Source organism: Takifugu flavidus, chromosome 14 (assembly GCF_003711565.1).
Source record: "Takifugu flavidus isolate HTHZ2018 chromosome 14, ASM371156v2, whole genome shotgun sequence".
NCBI classification, from domain to species: domain Eukaryota; kingdom Metazoa; phylum Chordata; class Actinopteri; order Tetraodontiformes; family Tetraodontidae; genus Takifugu; species Takifugu flavidus.
Genome location: NC_079533.1, coordinates 9,237,492 through 9,250,252, shown reverse-complemented (window position 1 = coordinate 9,250,252; position 12,761 = coordinate 9,237,492). Strand labels below are relative to the sequence as shown.

At 45.0% G+C, this 12,761-nt stretch overlaps 3 protein-coding genes across 4 annotated transcripts; 2 read left to right on the top strand and 1 right to left on the bottom strand.

The window, feature by feature from the left end:
* The first annotated feature begins 16 nt into the window (after positions 1-16).
* Positions 17-3,792, top strand: kcnk12l (potassium channel, subfamily K, member 12 like). 2 transcript variants are annotated; one of them, XM_057053731.1, is made up of 3 exons: positions 17-613; positions 921-1,343; positions 1,705-3,792. In XM_057053731.1, exons 2-3 carry the CDS (start codon positions 1,001-1,003, stop codon positions 2,709-2,711), a joined length of 1,350 nt encoding a protein of 449 aa, XP_056909711.1. In that variant the 5' UTR covers positions 17-613; positions 921-1,000; the 3' UTR covers positions 2,712-3,792. The 2 variants fall into 2 exon arrangements, with proteins under 2 accessions (XP_056909711.1, XP_056909710.1); XM_057053730.1 differs by having other exon boundaries at positions 17-1,343.
* ppm1nb (protein phosphatase, Mg2+/Mn2+ dependent, 1Nb (putative)) lies at positions 3,597-8,515 on the bottom strand. Its single transcript, XM_057053732.1, has 6 exons — positions 7,726-8,515; positions 6,768-7,339; positions 5,609-5,726; positions 4,817-4,931; positions 4,681-4,744; positions 3,597-4,599 (listed from the first exon to the last, which is right to left on the bottom strand). The coding sequence occupies exons 1-6, from the start codon at positions 8,129-8,131 to the stop codon at positions 4,582-4,584; spliced, it is 1,293 nt and encodes a 430-aa protein (XP_056909712.1). The 5' UTR covers positions 8,132-8,515; the 3' UTR covers positions 3,597-4,581.
* A 736-nt stretch (positions 8,516-9,251) lies between these two features.
* rtn2b (reticulon 2b) lies at positions 9,252-12,549 on the top strand. The gene is made up of 7 exons (XM_057054557.1): positions 9,252-9,369; positions 10,189-10,396; positions 10,553-10,691; positions 10,987-11,056; positions 11,193-11,239; positions 11,336-11,394; positions 11,472-12,549. The coding sequence occupies exons 1-7, from the start codon at positions 9,357-9,359 to the stop codon at positions 11,578-11,580; spliced, it is 645 nt and encodes a 214-aa protein (XP_056910537.1). The 5' UTR covers positions 9,252-9,356; the 3' UTR covers positions 11,581-12,549.
* The last annotated feature ends 212 nt before the right edge of the window (positions 12,550-12,761 follow it).

The window sequence follows — 12,761 nt, the reverse complement described above, 5'->3', positions numbered from 1 at the left end:
AAAAGATCCAGATGTGATGCGCCACTGATGATGAAGCCCACTGTCTTTCACACCTGCTCACGTCTGTCACTCAGACAGCAGGCAGAAGGAACACCTGCCATTTCCTGAGGAGATTAAAGGTATGATCTGATGCTGAAAACTGGGAGTCATCGCCCCTGTATCCTCCCACACAGTTGACATCAACAACAAAAGCACCTCTGAAGGGTCTGGAAGCTGAACAAGCTCTGATCTCTTATTTTAGCTCATTTAAAGGCATTCTGCTACATATTTAGACAACATGTTGGAGTCAGTAAGAATATGCAGATGGATGCTTCATCAGCCAAACAGCTGATTCCAGGGATGAAACGACTTAACAAAACATCAGGAAATCGAATGTTCTCAAATGCTTTTAAAGTTGAATTGAGCCGAGATGAAGGCTTGTGAGAGAAGTGCTGTACTCAAAGATGGAGGAGGCGGGCTGAGGCATAATGATGTCAGCCTGTGAGAGACAGAACATCACACAGGCTTTTTCAGGCTGCACACACGGGGGCAAAAAGCAACCTGGGAGGCTCCCTGTTGCTGGTCATTTCACACAAATCTGTGTAAAGAGCACAGCGGAGCGGCAAGAGAGCAGGTACTGTGCTTTGACTTTACTTTTAACTTCCATTGATTGAGTTTCTGGTCATAACCGATCATAACTTAAATGTTAGCAGCGTTCATCGTTTTAACAGTAAATACTGTGGTAATGTTGTACTAGCTTGTTTGCTCAAGCAAAATCTTGATAAAGCATCAGGAACGCAGTAAAGTTTAATCTAAAATACATGTTATTTGGTCCGTGTTATTATTTCTGCACAGGCTTTCAAATGAGTGATGAAAAGAACCTCTAGCAGAAATTTTAAATCAAATTCAGGCACTAAATGCAATGCAATGTAATCCAAAAGTCTTCATAGGAGACAGGATGAAGATGAGCCCCCTGAGTGTGTGAAATGTTCCGTGTTGTTACTGTGGCGTATTCGTCCTCATGGCTCGGAGGAGGACTGCCGCAGGCTGCTGCTCCAGAGTCTCCATGAATGAAGACAATGCCCGTTTCTGCCTCCTGGCTGGGCTCATCCTGCTCTACTTGCTTTGCGGCGCGGCCATCTTCTCAGCCCTGGAGCACCCCTCCGAGCTGCGTGCCCGTCACCTTTGGAGACAGCAGCTGGACAATTTCACCCAGAGATACAGGGTGGACCTGGACGCCCTGCAAACGCTGCTGCGCCAGTACGAGGAGGCGAACGGAGCTGGGATCAGGGTGGACACACTGAGACCCCGCTGGGACTTTTCTGGTGCTTTCTACTTTGTGGGCACTGTGGTCTCCACCATTGGTAAATCTGAAACTCTTCCTTTCTGTCTTTTATGCAGTGATAATTCAACAGTGACCTCAATTCCCCAAATCAAATCACCCCGGTATGAAACTGAATTAAATGCAGTCATAATTAAAGGTGAACCATTTAATTTGGGGATCAAGCTGCACACCTAATTCCAGTTAAATAATTTTCACACCATTTAGAATGATGACGGAGATGAGAGTCTGATTTGGATCGTGCCAAAAGTTATTTTGATTTTGATTTGATTGAGGATTGATGTCGGTCTTATAAACATCTGCAGGTGGAAACACAACCCCCCACCGAGCGTGTAATGAAACCAGGAAAATAAAAAGGTTCATTTTGTGGTTGTGTTCTCCAGGCTTTGGCATGGCCACCCCAGCAACCATCGCTGGGAAGATATTCTTGATATTCTACGGCTTGATTGGCTGCGCTGCCACCATCCTCTTCTTTAACCTCTTCCTGGAGAGGATCATCACCATGCTGGCTTACATCATGCGCTGGTGCCACGAACGCCGCCTGAGGTTCGCCGGCGTTGGAGTGGCGTCGAGGGACGAGTCGTCTGGCGAGGAGGACAGTCTGGAGGGCTGGAAACCCTCCGTGTATTACGTGATGCTGATCCTGGGCCTGGCATCGGTTTTAATTGCGTGCAGCGCTTCAACACTCTACAGCTCCATGGAGAACTGGAGCTACGTGGACTCCCTCTATTTCTGCTTCGTGGCCTTCAGCACCATAGGCTTTGGAGACCTGGTGAGCAGCCAGAGGCAGCGCTATGAGTCTCAGGAGGCCTACCTGCTTGGGAACTACCTTTTCATTTTAATTGGAGTGTGTTGTATTTACTCACTTTTTAACGTAATTTCCATCATCATCAAGCAAACACTCAACTGGATGGTGGGGAAGATGGTGTGCTCCGGCCACGGTCGTCCCTGCTCCTGCTGTGCACCCAGCTGCTGGTGGCCCTGCTGCCCCGACCTCCAGAAAAAAAACCACAGCAAGAGACAGGTGCCTGCACGCCTGCGGAAGAAATGCTTAAAACGCAACAAGGTGCAGCCCATTGCCCCCCACTGCCCGGCGGGAAGGCACCGCTACACGGAAGGCTCTGTGGAGACGGTGTGCGACAGTGAGACAGATGCAGGGGCGGCGGCCGGTGGGGGGCGCTTGGGTCGACGTCTCTCAGAAGAGATGATCTCCATCAACGAGTTCACGGCGTCCAACAAGGTCTCTCTGGCGCTGCTGCAGAAACAACTGAGTGAAACGGCTCACCAGGGGCCCCGGCAGAGCTCCAACCACCAAAATGGCTTCTCTGGTGGCGTTGGAGCCCTGGCCTTCATGAATAATCGTCTTCAGGAAACCAGTGCGGATAGGTAGCACCGCCGAGGCGTCGTAGGTTCCCTTGGCTGAAGGCCTCATCTCAACGCCTTCTTTGACGTCGTCATCTGAAAAATAGGAAATATTAGCAGCCGTCAAGCACCTCGCCGCGAAGCTTCATTGGAAGTCCACGCAGACCTCAGCATCAGTCCTGGGCTGACGGATAATTGACGCCATTTTATTTTAAGGCTGAAAAAGAGAGCGGAGAGACAGACGCAATTTGAAGAGAGGTCTGATGTCCTGAAGTGATTGGCTCATACAAAAGCAATCAGATAGAAGAAGCATTGAAGAGACACTGAAAGGAGACTGCTGATTCAAGAGGGCTGCACATGCCCCCAGAGATTTCCAATAAATATAGTTGTACCTGAGGTGGTCATCGTTGCTATTAAACATTCACACAAACAAAATAAAAGCACCTAATTGGATATATATAAATCTATATGGTCAGCCATATTCCAGCCTAGCACAACACAAAGACACGTTTTGATTTGGTGATTGCGCCCCTCTTAATTCATCCAAGAATAAGAGAAAATAATCACAAAAGAACGCCGTGTTCGGAGGCTCTCACTAGAGCACAGCTAATCAGATACTGCCTGCAGGAGATGTCCTCAAGCCTCTAAGTGTTGCACACATACTCACAGGGTCATGAGGAGAGATTTAAGCTTTCCTTGGAAAGCCTGAGGAGATGCTTTACTATGCAAGAAATGCAATTTTAAATCCACCGTGTGTGTGTGTGTGTGTGTGTGTGTGTGCGTGTGTGTGTGTTTGTGTGTCACATTTTCACGAGTGCTTTTCCTCCTCTCCCAAAGCACAAAAATGCTCCTCGGGTGATCGCTACATGGATCGCCCTTGGGCATTCAAATGAACAACAATAAAACAGCAAGCTTCACATCAGTCAGATGTTCTTTATTGAGCTCTAAAACAGTTATAACTTTTAAAGATCTATACGAGAGAATATTATTACAATGCACAATAATACCGATAAAATACTCCATCCCTAAATTTCCCTCCTGAAGCTCTTATCAACAGTATAAAAGATGAATAAGGCAGCACAGTCCATGTTGTACAAAAACAAAGAAAACAGACCTCACATGCACTGGTTTGAAGGATTCATTTCTAGTTAAAATGTTTTTACAAGTAGAACCTATTAGAGTAAAATAGAATTTCTGCAGACTGTGATGATGATGATGATGATGTACAGTACAGCACAGTACAGTACAGTATATGCTCTGGAGTCAGTAGGGGCGCTGTAGCCAACGGTCAAAAAAAATCTCTCTTTTTAAAAAAATATAAACTACATACTTAAAATCAGACACTAGCTAAATTTATCTTCGGTAGGAATCTAACTTCTTTGTGGCTTTTGAGATAAGTAGAATCAGGTGGTAGCACTGTTAGCTATGTGTGCTAGCTTTTCTTGAGCACTGATAATGTTTGAGTCATCTTATTTTTCCTATAGAAGACAAGGGGAAAATGATTTTGATAGAAAATAAATCCTTCTTTTCAATGTGTATTACATCTATTCTTAAAACACAATATTTAAAGTGGAGCCTTACATATTCATACCCTTCTGTACCTTATTTTAACTGAATATACACGTTCACAGTCGACTGTTTTCACTTTGAAATTGAGGCAGAGGTTTGTTGCTGGGTCATCATCACTGAGTAGGTTTTACAAAATGTGCTTGTATAAATATAAAATGTATCAGTCTTTATCAGATCTATTTCTTTAATGGCATGTGATGAGATCCTGCCCGCTGGCAGGATGTAAACAAACATCCCTCTGTTACTCATCTCCCTTTTTGTCAAGTTTTACACATCAAGAAACGTTTATATGAATAATAATTACAGTTCCTCCATTGGTCCTAAATAAATCAGCATCCTCCGAAGCCCTGCAAACGGGGGAGAAACGATGCATAAGTGGTCTAAACAAAATTGATTTTTACTTTGATGCGCGTTATTTAAAAACTCACATTAGGCAACGTGGCCTTGTGTGCTTCTCTTTGTTGGTAATAGGCGGAAATAATGCAGTTTCTTCTGTAATAGAAGAAGCACAGTGTCATTCCCCCATGCAAAAATACCCTTTTAACCCGGTTGAATGCCTATTACTTGCTCTGGATTCCTCCTCCTGGTGGTAATCCTGGGATGTCATCTGACGCCAGCACTGTGAGGACAGAGAGCAGGTCGGGTTCCTCACCTCTGGCACACAGCTCTTCATAAATCTCTGTCAGGGAAGGTTCAAGACAGAAAGGAATGGATTCGTTCTGGATGAGATGGGGAAATGGTCTTTTACCGCCACCCAGTTGTTATTGATGGTGTTGCTCTGAGGTTAATGTCTATATCTGTCATCAGTACTGTATTACCACAATTGTTCAAAGCATAAAACTTACAGCTGATTAAATTATTCAGTACTTATTCACAGGATTCACGTTACTTTTTTTCAGGTTCCTCCTGCATAATGAACAAACGTATTCCTGAATTTATTCTGGATGTTTAGAATATTACAGCAAATTTGTTATCACAATCTAGGAAATCTTTATTAGGAATTCTGACAACACTGGGACATTATGGTGTGTGTAGGGTTGATTTAAGGTTAACTGCATTGTTCATGTCTGTAATAAAGTTTTATTTCTGCAGTGCAACCGCTTGATTTTTGGACAATAAACCCTCAATATCAGACCAGGCAATGAGACTAACATAGGCTAACAAATTCAACAATAGTGATACAATGAATTAATATTATAAATGATGGTTAATTATTGTGGTCAATGTGCTCAAATGTATTTATTGCATATTTCTACACAGTGTAGTATAACTGTTACTATTATTTTTAATTTATATTAATTAGAAAACAAGGAAAGCCTTTAAAAAACATCACATACGGAAAGATGTCAATAATACCTGCCACTTTGGCCTCCAGCAGGTCCTCCAGCTCAGCCTCCTGATGCAATGCCTCTGCCGACAGCTGGGGGGCTCCAGGGAAGCACAGCAGGATGATGCTGATGTTGTCTAAGCTCCCCTGCGGACAGAAGCGGCGTCAGCCGAGGGAAGTGATTAATGGCTGACCTCACAGGCGCGCACATGTCAGGCGGGATTTCGTCCTGGCTGAGCTGCTTTCAACGATAGCTCATTGTCACCTTGCACGAACGCGGCCGGGTGCCAAAAGACGACTGGGGCGGAGAGAAGAAGACTGTGACATTTTGAGGTTATCCAAGCTGAAACTCTGTTACATAACTATGTGACATGATGGCCATAAGGGCCAAACACAGCGGGAACATATGAGCACATGTGGACAGGATGTTTCTCCTGAAGTGTGCAGTTGAGATTACATTAAAATGCACAGAAATAACCGCTGTGCTGCTCTGTCAGTCCCTTACACAGGAGCCTATACAGCATAATATATCAGAGGATGCTGAAAAGATGAAACCTTTATGATATGAGCAGAGTGTCTGTGCTGGGATCATTATTTCCCTTCAATGATGCGAGAGGCCGGTAGAGGAACACTTCTCTGTCCCCGTGCGTCCACCTTTCGCCACTCTTAGATCGAGAGTGGCTGAATTGAGAACCCAGAATAATCCCATTTATCCTGCTCTGACACCTCTGCAGTCTATTTTAAGGTGGGTCCGTCACATTATCACACCATGTTCAGCATAAAATGAGACTGAACCAAACGTTGGAGAAGATCCTCCTCTTGTGTTGTTGTGTATTTGGATATATCCAACAAAACACTGACTCACTCACCTACTCTCAGGTCTTCTTGTGTGATCCAATTTAAATTGCCCGTCTTTATAAGGATCCAATTTTTATTTTCCTCAAATTGGAACCCGACAAACCTTAAGACCAAACCAATTGAGTGCAGTCGCAGAATAAAAGATTATGTAATTACATAAAGCCTGATCCATTGAAATTATGTAATATCTGTTCACCCTGAAAGTGAGTTCTGTTTTAATCATATAAAAGGATTTACCTTTTAAACTGGTGAGCATGCAGCAGCGCATGAGTGGTGGATTACTCTGCAGTTAAAAGGGATTATGGTGACATGCAGCGGGCAGATTCTGACCTTATAGAGACAGAGGTCTATGACTTGAGAGCAGACGTCCCTCAGGTCGGTGCACACTTGCAGTCGGTTGTGGATGAAGGCGCACAGCTCCTCGTTACTGATGGTGTCCCACACGCCGTCGCAGGCCAGAACCAGGAACTCGTCTGCCGGCGAGCGCTCTACCACACACACCTCTGGTTCTGGCGACACCATCTGTTGGCTGGGGGTCCGATTCTCGGCCCCCTTGTAGCTGAAGTCCCCCAGAGCGCGGGACACTGCCAGGGATCCGTTAATCCTCTGGATGGTCACCGAGCCTCCAGCGCTCTCAATGCGCTCCTTTTCCAGAGGGCTGTAGGGTTTGTGGTCCTCTGTGGAGAAGCAGACCTGGCCAGAGCGGCACAGCATGGCCCTGGAGTCACCACAGTTGGCAAAGTAGATGTAATACGGCGAGATGAGAGCAGCCACCACAGTGGTGCCGCCCCTCTCCCAGCCTTCTCGGCGGGCTACATTGTGCAGATGCTTGTCTGTTTGCAGGAAGCCCTCAATGATGGCCGCTTTCACCTTCTCAGGGTCGTCCTCTGGTCCCATTCCACCTGTAGAAACAATCAGACCTGATGCTGGAGCACTCCCGGTATCAAATGAAAGCACAACAAACAGAGCAGTGCATGACCTAGATATGTGCAGGAAAATAACAGAGAACGGGGGGGGGCATGGCCATGCAACAGCGCCAGATCAGCTCCCCATTATATATTTATATTTAAAGACGAGGATGCGTTCTGATTTGTATTAACTGTAAATAGTCACCATGTTAGATTCTCAGCATCTTACACAGAAATGACTCCAAATGATTCTTATATAATGAACATAATAATGTAATAAACAGCATCTCATCACATTTGCAAACAAAACCCTTCTACTGATTTGATGTATACATCACTCTATCAGCTATACATATAAATAATTGTCAGGTTTTTCTGACCTGTGGCCAGGATTTGACCCAGGAGGTGCTGGGAACAGAATTGCGCCACCGTGCTTCCTGCATGACCATCGAACACGGCGAAGAAGTTCCAGTCGGCGAGCTCGCCCCCCAGCTGTGGCACACAGTTGTGGAAGTCCTCCATGTTGGCCCTCCAGCCTTGCATGCTTGCCAGGGCGTAGGTGAGGCCCCAGCGGGCACAGCCCTCCTCCGCCAGTTTGTCCAGGACTGGCCGGTCCAGATACGGGCTGGGGATCATCTCCTCCTTCTCCCCCTCTTTGGGCTGCTCCCCCTCAGCTGTTCCCCCGCGGCCTCCTTTGAAGAACGAGCTGACCCTCTTCTCTGTCTCTTTCACCAGATGCCGCATGAATGCAGGCATTTCCACGCCGCTCTTCCTGGCTGTCCTCATGCTTCCTATGCACGGCTGATGTGATGAGAATCTTCTGGTAGCCCAGCCCTGACGTCCGTGGCTGGGGCGGAGGGCTGAGGCGGGCCTGATGTTGGGCCTGTGCAGTGTCTGCAGAGCCCTGATGCTTCAGGGCTCACAGCATGGCTGCCTGAGCTGATGGATGTTCCCAGTGCGCTCTCCACTCTGCCCGCTCATCTTCTTTTCCTCTCCTCTTCCTCCCTGAAGGCTTCACAAAGGAGCACACGCGGCTGCACTCATGTCTCCCTTCCCCTTGGTTCGCTTTCTTCTCAGTGCTGCTGAGATCTTTTACCTTCTCCCTGGCTTTTGCATCCCTCTTCCCTGTTCCAGCAGTTCTCACCGTGCCTTGTTATTTTCCCCTTAACTCCGCTCTGATTGGCTGGTTATTTGTGTGCACCAATCCCTGCTCGGTTTGCATCACCACTGTCATATCTGGGCTCCCTCGCTCCCCACCTTCCTGCCTGCATCTTTGCCCCGCCCACATGTTTGGTAATCTCAGCCTCAGATCGACTGGGATTATAGAGCGCCATGGCGATGGATTACAGGAATGTCAGCCATTTAGTGTTCACTGTTTGACCGACTGTGGTGAATAAAGAAACCAGTGAATCATGTTATTACTTACTGTTATAAATAAACATGGGGAGAGCAGAGATTCATGCTTATGAGCCATTAAATTGTATAAATGAATAAGATAATAATAGCAATACTATTACTACTATTAACAGTAATTATATATTTCTGACTATAATTTGATTACTTTACAGCACTGAACATTTCTTTATAATTTAAACTGACCCTGTAAAATTAACAACGGATGTTCTATAAGATTTTCTCTTTTCTGTAATGAAGGCCGCAACAACAACAAAAAAAAAAGATTTCCACCTGCATATGTTACTTATCATCGTGCTAATTGATAATGAATATGATCTTTGAACCTGCTTCTAATGCGGCTCAAGGCCTCTGGGTGCAGGTTAGTCACCAGCTGACTGAGACGGTGAGCCTCTGATAGCTGAGGGACATGTGTGTCGACGTCTCGGGTTCCTGATTTGTGTGTGTATGAATCCAAACAAGGGGTATCCAATAGAGGATAAAATTAGGCCAGCCCGGCCTTATACTGCTGACGAAGCCGAGGGTGCCAAAAAAAGCTCAGGCTGGTGCAAACTGACAGTGGAAGCTGAAGGAAGAGAGAAGAGGGATCGCAGCTGAAATGGCCAGCAAACGTAAGGAAATAAACGGTGGCAGCTTTAGGCGAAGTGAATGGGAGCAGAGGGAGAGGCGGTCCGAGCCCGGATGTCTGGTAGAGGAGGAAGGTGGCTTGGTTCTTCCTCTACTGCTGGGCAGGTGTGAGTACAGAGAGGAGGAGCAGCCAAAAACTGAGCTGCATGACTTTCATTGGTGGACAGTTGGATAAATGAGATGTTTGAATGTTGTAAAGTAAAAGTTCTAAGTGTCTCGGAAGAACGCTTTGTAAAAAAAAAAGAGATCGTTAATTGTTTCTCCCTCCGTTCACATTCTTATTACCTAAGAAAATCTAAAAATTGGTAAATATGTGAATGTGAAGGCTGTTTAGTGCAGACCTCAAGCTCATCAATTACACACTTACCTTTAGATTTGGTGAATTATTTGACGTGGTTCGATTCAGGTGTCTAATAGGAAAATAATTCATTTTTAAAATAATTAATTACAAGATTAACCATTATCAAATGTGACAGGCATTATGATGCATCCACAGGCATATTTAAATAAACAATAATTACAAGAAAAAAGACATTTTTCAATGGGATGCTCTTCAGTTCAACATGTTTTGGCACACTGGTCATTTTATGAGGTTTGCAACAGTAGGAGCCAAAAGGATTGTGCATTATATTTAGCAGTTTTACCACCAAGACCTAAAACGTCTGGCGTGGGAGGGTGATGTGTCGCATTTCTGTTTCCGCCATAAACAGAATCAGAAACGTTGTCTTCAAGCAAACAGCAGGGAAGCTGTTTTTGTCCTCAGAGGTGACTGACCTAACTGTCCACATACTGTATGTGTCCAGTCATGGATCTGGTGTACTGGCGGGATGTGAGGAAGACCGGTGTGGTGTTCACAGGCCTGGTGATCAGCCTCGCCAGCGTCTTCCAGCTCAGCGTCATCACCGTTTTCTCTCACATCTGTCTGGTCGCCATGTGCGCCACCTTCCCCCTGCGCCTCTATTATAAACTGCTGGAGCTGCTGCGCTGGAACCCCGGGGTCCACCCCTACCAGTGAGTGTGTCAAAGTCAGCTTTTCGTTGATTTTGCCAGATTTGAGAGCAAACTAAATGCTGTGGCGCTACTGTCTGCACATCAAAACCATCAACACTTTACTCCTGTGCCAACATATACAAAAATCGGCGAGTAATCGCGGTGCTCTGTCCCCAGGTCATATCTGGACTATGACAGCTCTCTGACTGATAGGGAGACAGTGATGCTGGTAGAGGAGGTGGTTCTACTCATCACTTTTGCCATCACAGAGCTCAAACGGCTGATTTTCATTGGCAGTATAACTGACTCAATTAAGGTACGTGTGTGTGGCGCTGAAATATCCTGATGGGCCTCCCGCTTCGCCTGCTGGGGGCTGTGAGGTTGTGCAGGGGCAACAGCAGTAACCAAACAAACATAAACATCAACACAGACAACAGTCTTTGTGAGCGCATGCAATACATCCTTCCGCCAGGGGGCGGTCAAGATCGAGGTTCACTGTTAGAAGAGCTCAATTTAATTTATAAGCAGTGGTGTGCAGTAACTAAAAATACTCTAGATTGGTGAAACTAACTGTGAGCATTTTATTTTGTGTGCTTTTTTTATCCTCTCAGTTTGTTGTGCTTCTATATTTGCTGACGTATGTCGGGGCCTTAACCAATGGACTGACTTTGGTGATAACTGGTGAGTTTACTTCTTCCAATTCGAACATGGATTTGTTTACAAATCCAAACCCCCAAAATCATATTTATAGCTTGAAACTGTAGAAAACTGGTGTCTTCACGGTCACGAATGAATGTATTTCTGCTCTGCTGAACAGCGGTCATCGGCCTCTTCTCCATTCCTCTTTTGTATAAAAAGCAGCAAGTGAGTTTCTGGTCTTTATTTTTTATAAAATCTTGAAAACACTGAAGCTGCCACACTTGGTGGAGGTCATTAAATACTGATCCGTTGGCTTTCAAGGTGCGCCTAAGACGGACGGTCAGAACAGTCAAAGGTTTTGTAAAGAAAATAAGAAACCTGTGAGTAAATAAACTTGTTATATAATTGTTCGTGTTCTTTTCTCTGATTTGGGTTTTTTCCTCTCTCTTTTTTTTAGGTGCCTCAGCCTCTATCACTCAATCAGGCCCTCTCCGGTCCCTGAACCTGCCTCAAAGCCTGCTCCTGCAGCAGCCCCATCCCTCAGACAAAAGGCCAAAGCCAAGTAACTCCAAGGACGCACCCAGAATCAGGAATTTGGAGAATGTCGGACTGTTACATCCTCTGTGAGGCCGCTGGAAGGGCACCTCATTTCCATTTCTCTGGCATAATGTTTGTTTATGGGGGCACGATCTAATTGGTCCTGACAGCGAAAACAAAGCTGCCATTCACTCAAGTAGAGGGACTGGAAGTACATGAGGGGAAGAATTTGATTTACCGAGCAGTTTTCTTTGGGCAAAATGTAATGTAAGCAGTTCACACAGTCGCCCCCTCAGAGCAGGGACAGCACAGTGCCAAAGAAGCAAGAATTACTGATAAAGGGGCCTCGTAACTATTAGAGCAAAGGTTAATATATTGGGCTCATCCTGCACGGACAGATTAAAATGTGCAGATAGATTAAGAAATAGGCGCTGAACATGCAGTGAGCGACCTTCACACCAGGCCTCCGTGCCAACATTCTCCAAACTAAACACTGTTGCTGAGGTTTTTTTTGTTTTTTTTTTAAATGACCAACACGTTTCTGTGATGACACACGAATCATCTCTTGTGAAAGTTTTCTCTGGGTAGTTGCGTTTGTCGCTTTGAAGCTGTTAAAGAAGACAAACTGCTAACGGCAAAAAACTTCAGATGTATTCTGAGAGCTGTGATATCACCTGAGCCAGTTACCTCTCGTTTTGCGGAGGGGTTTAACCACCAAACTACGTTTAGATTGAGAAATTAAGGAGTTTAATGTTTTCAGAGTTTTAAAAAAAAACAAATATATAGAAAAACAGCTGCACTAATACTAACATGTCTTAACATAATCATTGCTCTATTATTTACATCTAACAAAAATATTGTTAAACAGAAAAACGTGTAATTCTGCTATTTTTGCCCTTGTGTTACAAAACCTGGCTACAAACAGACCTGTGAGGAGCCATAGACGGACCCGATATCGCTGCAGTAGTACAACCTATTTTAATCACAAGCATTTTTTTTTTTAAATAAACGCTGTCTGTGTAAAATGAGCATCAGAATAAAAGTGCCGTCATGATTCAGTGACTAAACCCCCTTTTTTCTGTCATGGTTATTGTCTTTACGTGTCATAAATCTATTGTTTTAGTCTCTGCAACCATTTCTGTTATTGTTCCACTCCTCCTAAATAAAGTGATTTACAAAAACGCTAAAACAGCTTTTTCTCCAACAAATC

Bases quoted from the DNA above. Each gene is read 5' to 3' on its own strand.
- ppm1nb (XM_057053732.1), bottom strand. From the start codon at position 8,131: ATGAGGACAGCCAGGAAGAGCGGCGTGGAAATGCCTGCATTCATGCGG. The intron at 7,340-7,725 runs GTCAGAAAAACC...TTGTTTCTACAG, and splicing joins GGGTCAAATCCTGGCCACAG to GTGGAATGGGACCAGAGGAC. The intron at 5,727-6,767 runs GTCAGAATCTGC...TTCTGTCCGCAG, and splicing joins TAGACCTCTGTCTCTATAAG to GGGAGCTTAGACAACATCAG.
- kcnk12l (XM_057053731.1), top strand. From the start codon at position 1,001: ATGGCTCGGAGGAGGACTGCCGCAGGCTGCTGCTCCAGAGTCTCCATG. The intron at 1,344-1,704 runs GTAAATCTGAAA...TGTGTTCTCCAG, and splicing joins CACTGTGGTCTCCACCATTG to GCTTTGGCATGGCCACCCCA.
- rtn2b (XM_057054557.1), top strand. The intron at 10,692-10,986 runs GTACGTGTGTGT...TTATCCTCTCAG, and splicing joins GTATAACTGACTCAATTAAG to TTTGTTGTGCTTCTATATTT. The intron at 11,240-11,335 runs GTGAGTTTCTGG...TTGGCTTTCAAG, and splicing joins TTTTGTATAAAAAGCAGCAA to GTGCGCCTAAGACGGACGGT.